General features: G+C 44.7%; 1 protein-coding gene across 4 annotated transcripts in view; it reads right to left on the reverse strand.

The window, feature by feature from the left end:
* Positions 1–3,234, reverse strand: part of LOC102427969 (ADP-ribosylation factor 2-like) — a 7,930-nt gene extending 4,696 nt beyond the window's left edge. Inside the window, exons 1-3 of one of the 4 annotated variants that reach the window (XM_006092207.3) lie at positions 3,183–3,234; positions 2,364–2,577; positions 540–706 (exon numbers count right to left, since the gene is read on the reverse strand). In XM_006092207.3, the coding sequence (XP_006092269.1) occupies positions 540–687 (148 nt within the window). In that variant the 5' untranslated portion in view covers positions 688–706; positions 2,364–2,577; positions 3,183–3,234. Of the gene's footprint in view, positions 1–539; positions 707–2,363; positions 2,988–3,182 lie in introns of those variants that run through there. The other 3 variants (XM_023756804.1, XM_023756805.1, XM_023756802.1) reach the window with 3 other exon arrangements.
* Positions 3,235–7,176: the final 3,942 nt, after the last annotated feature.

A 7,176-nucleotide genomic window follows, 5' to 3' on the forward strand; every position in this document is an offset into this window, starting at 1 on the left:
TGGTTCACAGGAAGGCTGGTCTACAGCTTTGGAACAAATCAGATTCTTCAGTTGGACACCAGCTCAAGTAGTTGGCTCGAACCAGAGTGAAGAAAAAATAATCTCACTGCATCTTTAAACACTAGGAGGTACTTGGAGTGGAAAGATGCTTCCACTGAGGACGGCCAGCTGGAAGGAAGACTGGCTGAGGAGGGAACAGCAGATTCCCACCTTCCCTCTCAGGCAGAGGCTGGGACACATCCTGAGAGGAACAGAGGGCGTAACTGCCCTCACTGTTTTAGTCATTATTATCTTTTACTTTCTTGCCTAGCAGCTAAGGATAAATTTGCTTAATCTAAATGTGTTTGTATGACTCCCCTGTAAATCTAGGAATTGGAGAGCAATTTGTTAAGTATATATTACCTGGTTTTGGCATCAAAAAGTTTACATTCTTGGGACAAACAAGATTTTCGAAAAGAAATATTCAATAATATAAGCAGCATGTTAAGAGTTTAACAGACTAAATTGTAACTTGGTGTGGCCACAGGTTGTTAACATACCTACTGTAGGGACGGTAGCCACAACCCTTCCCAGCTTCAATTTATACAACATGGTGGTTTTTCCTACTCCATCCAAACCCAACATAAGAATCCGCACCTCCTTTTTCCCAAACAGACTTTCAAACAGTTTTTCAAAAACATTCCCCATGGTAATTGAATTTGGTTACCTGGGTGAAAAGAAAGGCAAGTCAAATAATTGTTCTTTGCAGAAATATGCAAACATACATAAAATATGTCTCTATTAACGGTCGATCCTAGTAAAACTTTTTAAAATCATGTTTTATTTTTCAATGACAGTTGACATGCAATATTATATTATATTAGTTTCAGTGATTAGACATTATATAACTTACTAAGCGATCCTTCCAATAAATCTTGTACCATCTGACCCCATACATAGTTATTAGAATATGGTTGACTATAGTCCCTAAACTGTACTTTACATACCCACAACTATTTTGTAACAACCATTTGTACTTCTTAATCCTTTCACCTTTTTCACCCATTCCCCCAACCCCCCTCCCATCTGGCAACTATCAAAATGCTTTCTGTATCTATGAGTCTGTTCTGCTTATTTGTTTATTTTGCTTAGTTTATTTTCCTTAATTTAACTTATTGATTTGAGAGAGACAAATACAGAGACGGGGGTGGGGGTGGGGCAGGGGGACATTATCTTGTTATTCCACTTAGCTGTGCATCCATTGGTTGATTCTTGTATGTGCCCTAACCAGAGATGGAATACGCAGTTTTGCCATATCAGGACGACGCTCTAACCAACTGAGCTACCTGGCCAGGGCCGGCTTTTTAGTTGTTTTTTAAATTCAATTTAAACCATCTTAAGTACACTTTTGTCAATAAGGAGTAGTATGTCTTTTTTTCAAAGGCAAACTCAATTAAGCCTTTTGATACCTTACTGAAAAATTATCTTTTCCACTGCAGCATCTAAGTGGGATGGGTAGAAGCCCAGTCTCAATGCCACCACTGTGATGGCAGGCTTTAGCCACCTTAAGTCGGGAAGCAGTGCTACAATAAGTATATCTAAATGCTCTTGAAATGAGAACTTAGAGAACCTGTGGCTAGCAGACCATATCAATACCCAGAAAATAACCTAACATTTTTCAGAGGTGCAGAAATACGTACAGCATTGGGAAACCGCCCTGGAATCAGTGAAATTAACTGGGCAAGAGTTGAGGCCATACCATAGCATCCAATATTGACTATCACCTTATTCTCCATCAATCTTTAAAACTACTTATTGAAATATAATTTACATACAGATATAAACATTCATGATAACTGTACAGTTTAATGAAATGTCATGAACCAGATCAAAAGAGAGGATTGCCAGTGACCTAGAACTCTTTGTACCCCCTCCCAGTCATTATCCCCCAAAAAGGTCATCACTGTACCGACTTCGAGCAGCAAAAATGTTCAATATTTTATTTTTCAGTAGAAGATAGGGTAGATTCTACACAGGAAGGCAATAGTAAAGACAGACTGGTTTTGCAGAAACTTATAGTCTTTTAACAAATCAGCCTATTAGTAGTGTGAGCTTGAGATTCTAATTAAAGACTTGAAACTAGTACTGTGTTCATGCCTCTAACCAAGCTCCTGGAAGGCAACAGAGATTCTTCAATCAGAAACACACACACACACACACACACACACACACACACACACACACCAAACATCCTTATTCTGCATGACTTTCCTAACCAAAGGAAAGCTTTACTCCTGGGAAGAGGCAACCAGGACAGCCCATCTCCCATGCGTCCTGCCCTCAGTGACCTCAGAGGGGAGGTCACCCTGTTCCAGAGGTCCTACCTGAAAGCAAAGGCTTCCTACAGTAGCGTAACGTCCTGGATGATGTCCGGCACAGGCCATTCTATGCTACGACCAGAGAAAAGGAGCACAGCACACTTATCCTGTATAAAAATGAGGTATAGGCAGCTACAGCCAAAGAATGCATGCTCCAATCCTCCAAAGAAGGTCCACATAGGAAGTACATGAAAGTCCAGGGCGTCGCAGCACTTGAAATCTTGTTGGGCGACAAAATAGAGATTTGTCTTTGTTTCTCACAACAACAACAACAAAATCTCAGTTAAGAAAAAACATAAGCAGCTTGCTGTGAGAAGGAAGGTACCTCTAAGTATCCTGGGAGGCTCCATCTCCTCTCCCAACCACCCCTGGCACACCTCCTAGGTTCCCCCTCCCGCTTCTCCTTGTCTCTTCCTACTCCTCTTCCAGAGGCGCCCAGACCTCGGGAGGAAGGCGGTGGCGACCCCAGTGCCTCTCTGGCACATTCACAACCACAAGAACGAATGGCCACACAGGGCACGAGGTGCCCCCGCTCCCCCAGGAAAGGCCTACGAATGCCCTTTCTGCCCAGCCACCAAGCCGCGGCCTCTCCACCTGACGGCCGCCGGGAAAGCTTAGGGCTCTCGGAGCCCCGCAGCCCCGCAGCCCCGCGCTGCGGAGGACGGAGAGGGGCCGGGAGCCCCCGCCCTGAGCGCAGGCCGCGCGCTGCCCTCTAGGTCCCTCCCTCCCGAGGGCGGCGTGGAAACAGGAGGCGGCCTTGCGTGCTGTGGTCCCTTCTCCCCCGCCCGCGACTCGGCCGCCCTCACTGGTCACCGCCACCCTCACCGCGGCTTTCGGAATGTCCGCTCCGCTCAGGTAGGCGGTGGGTGAGTGGAGCGGGGACGGGACCTGTTGAAACTTTCGTACCAGTGAGCTCGAACTGTCGTGATTGACGACACGTCTGGCCAATGCAAAGGACAGTAAGATCCTGGCTGAAGGAGGCCGGCCCTTTGCGACCCCGGAGCCGAGACAAAGCTTTGTAAATACCGGGTTCACCGACCAGTGACAGCTCAGCGCGTCGCCGTGAGACACGCCCAGTACCCCGCCCCAATGCTGTGTGCGACCAATCAGAAGGGCCAAAGGATTACTGGGTATTCTGCCAAAGACTCGGAAAAATCCCCAGGATTGAAGAACCCTAGGACAGAGGTTCTCAACCTTCCCTTTGCCTCCACCCTTTAATACAGTTCCTCATGTTGTAACCCCCAACCATAAAATTATTTTCGTTGCTACTTCATAACTGTAATTTTGCTACTGTTATGAATCGTAATGTAAATATCTGATATGCAGGATGTATTTTCATTGTTACAAATTGAACATAATTAAAGCATAGTGATTAATCACAAAAACAATATGTAATTATATATGTGTTTTCCGATGTTCTTAGGCAACCCCTGTGAAAGGGTCATTTGACACCCAAAGGGGTCGCGACCCACAGGTTGAGAACCGCTGCCCTAGGAGGATTTGGACCTACTCTGTGGGGACGTGGGGACCGGGCCAAGTTCATAGTGCTATTTAGGGAACTTTGCTGGGATGCGGCTAAAAGCGGAAACTAGTCTGGGACTGATGTTCTGTGCAGGAAACCCCTGACCCTGACCCCAAAGGTAAGCATAAGGAAGCCTTCCTATTCAATCTGAAGCTAGACTGCAACCCTGCCTCTAAACAGATTTCAACAGCTGGGGAAAATACTAGCCACCTGCACCTTCCTTCAAATGTCATAGGACCTGCCCTAGCTGGTTTGGCTCAGTGGTTAGAGCTTCGGCCTGTGGACTTAAGGGTCCCGGGTTCAATTCTGGTCAAGGGCACATGCCCGGGGTTGCTGGCTCATCCCCAGTAGGGGGCGTGCAGGAAGCAGCCAATAATTCTCTCTCATCGTTGATGTTTCTATCTCTCTCTCCCTCTCTGAAATCAATAAAAATGTATATTTTGTAAAATGTAGTATGATCACAGTCCTACAACTCTCAATCACTCAGCCCCTTCAAGGGCAACTTGGTTAGCTAAAGAGGTTACAAACTCCTGCAAATGGTACATGCGAATGGAAAAGGGGTGACACACTGCAATTGACAAGCTGTGGGGGCAGAGGGGAAAGGGGTGCACTAAACTCAGAGACCAAAAGTAACCACACAGGATGGTGTGAACATAAAAATTCTTAATTAAAAGCAGGTCATGGAGGTCAGTTATGTCCTAGGCCGGTAGCTTCCTTGACAAACGTCAATCTTTGCCTTAAGTGAGCCTGTCTATTGTCTTTGTGCATCTGGGATTACATACCTTTGCAATGTCGGAGTCATTTTAGTTATAGTACTCCTGGTAGTTAGTGGTAATCAGTATTTGCTGTGTAACTTGCTGGGTCCGATTTTGAGTGTATTAGGTACTCGGTGATAATTATCTAATTCTCACATGAAATCTTTAAGTTTAGAGAGTTTAAATGTCACACAGTATACCCAGACCACCTTCACCCAAGTATTCCTAAATGTATCCCTCTATTCTGGTCATGCTTCTGTTCAAAGAATGTCTTCTCTCTCTCTTAGAAAACCCTGCTGTACCTATTCCTTGCCCTACACAGTCCTCCCGTAAACTCACCCTTAGAAGAAACCTGAAGACACACTTTTACTTTTTCTCAGGAGCCCTCCAGAGAACTGTGACAGGTATGGTCATCTCAGTCAACTATGGTTTGTGGACCTCTAGTGCTTTTAGGTTCTACGAAATGCAGCTCCTCCCAGGAGAGGGGAACTTCCTTTTCTCTAAAGTCAAAGTTTCATCAGATCAGTATCTGAACAGTGCCTTTTAAAAGAGATTGGAAAAAATAATAATAAAATAAAATAAAAGCGATTGGGTCCATAATGTTAATATACAGGCAGTTCTCTGGATCCACAATGTTCATATGCAGGGTCAGGCAGCCTGGCAAGTGCATTGGGGCTTACACTAAAGGATAGTCTGGTTTCCATAGCAACATTCATTCCCTTGCATGGAGGGTTCTATCATCTCTCCTACCCACTCAGACTTCCCAGAATGAATTGATTCTTGTGACTGTAGGTATTTGTCCTTGATCTTCCAAAGAGAAAGGACATGTTCATCCAAAAACAACAACAACAACAACAAACAATAAAAAAACAAAACCCACCTGACTGCAGCTAGACTGCTGCATTGCATCAGCTGGTCTTCCTTTCTTTTAAAATTCCATATCCTTTCTCCATTTTGCTCTGTTCTCTAGCCTTACCCATCATTTTGGGAAATAGGTTTCTCTGACAGAAAACAAACACATGGCAACTCTATTTCCTAAAACTGGCTATGATGGGGCTGTAAAATGAAGTTTTCTCTACAAGGCTACCTGAAAGCCTGGCTTAGGCCGGGCTATCTAGCCTGTGGGTATGATTGGAGGGGCAAAGACACGAACTGCTTTCCACAGTTAGCTCCCAGTAGAGCGGTCACAGTCTCCCACATTTTGCCCTTAGAGACTTGTTTCCGTAGGTTAGGCTGAAGTATGGTACCTATTTGCTTTGTTTAACAATGGACAGGTTATTTTGATTTTATGAATTGTATAAATCATCCCATTCGGTTGAATGACTATCCCATTGATTGTGATCTTACTGGTTATCGTCTGTACCTGGGAAACAGGACAGCACAATTATCCTAAATTGTCTTAGTGGCCACAGATGGTGCGTTCCAGTTGACTCAGTGGTCCTAAGACCTGGACAGTGCAATTACTCTAAATTGCCTCCATGGCTCTAGATCAGCCGTGGGCAAACTACGGCCCTCGGGCCGGATCCGGCCCGTTTGAAATGAATAAAACTAAAAAAAAAAAAAAGACCGTACCCTTTTATGTAATGATGTTTACTTTGAATTTATATTAGTTCACACAAACACTCCATCCATGTTTTTGTTCCGGCCCTCCGGTCCAGTTTAAGAACCCATTGTGGCCCTCGAGTCAAAAAGTTTGCCCACCCCTGCTCTAGATAATGACTTCCTGCCAACTCAGTGGTTCGAGACCCGAGGGCTCTAGATAATGTGTTCCTGTCAACCCAGTGGTCCCAGATGATGTGTTTCTGTCAACTCAGTGACCCCGAGGCCCCAAACTGTAATTAACATGCTTAATTCTGCTTCTGTAAACTGCTTTTTTTGTGAGCCAGGTTCCCCATTCCAAACCCTGAGATGTAATCAATACCTTTGTGATTTTTTTTGCCTATATAAACCTGAAGTTACGACCATCTGATCACTATGAGATTTGGGAATGGCCCCTCATCGTCCCGGATTGCAATAAATGTGACTCTTTAATTTGACTTCTTGAGGCGTCCTTCTGTGATTTGCAGGGTACATTACAACAAGGCATTGCTCTCCCAGGCAGTATTTCTTAAATTGCATGTACTCCTGGAAAAACTAATCTATTACATTATGAATGCTGAAAAAACTTAGCAAAGAGAAGAGGTGGTACAGAGGGAAGGGTATAAAAGGGGCTCTGAAGACCACTTTTGTCTGCTTCACAATGACATCTTCTGCAAGAGAGGCAGCGCAGGTCCTTGCCTGAATTCTGTGCTCCCTCCTGGGCCAGGGTACCTTGTCTGATGCTGAAAGCCGATCCACCCTTGCTGCTTGACGCAGTCGCTGCAGGGATGTTTCAAGGGACCTGGTGTATATGGCATACTGTTCTTAATATTTTGCTCCCCTTCTTAAGTGCTATGTGTTTTAACCAAGGTCACCTCTCCAAGAAAGGTTGTTTCCCCAGGTGAGGATTTTTATCAGTAAACCCCTTAACTAAGTGCCAGAGAGGTAGTTAATCACTTTAACT

The sequence above is a fragment of the Myotis lucifugus genome, unplaced genomic scaffold (assembly GCF_000147115.1).
Source record: "Myotis lucifugus unplaced genomic scaffold, Myoluc2.0 scaffold_99, whole genome shotgun sequence".
Lineage (NCBI taxonomy): Eukaryota > Metazoa > Chordata > Mammalia > Chiroptera > Vespertilionidae > Myotis > Myotis lucifugus.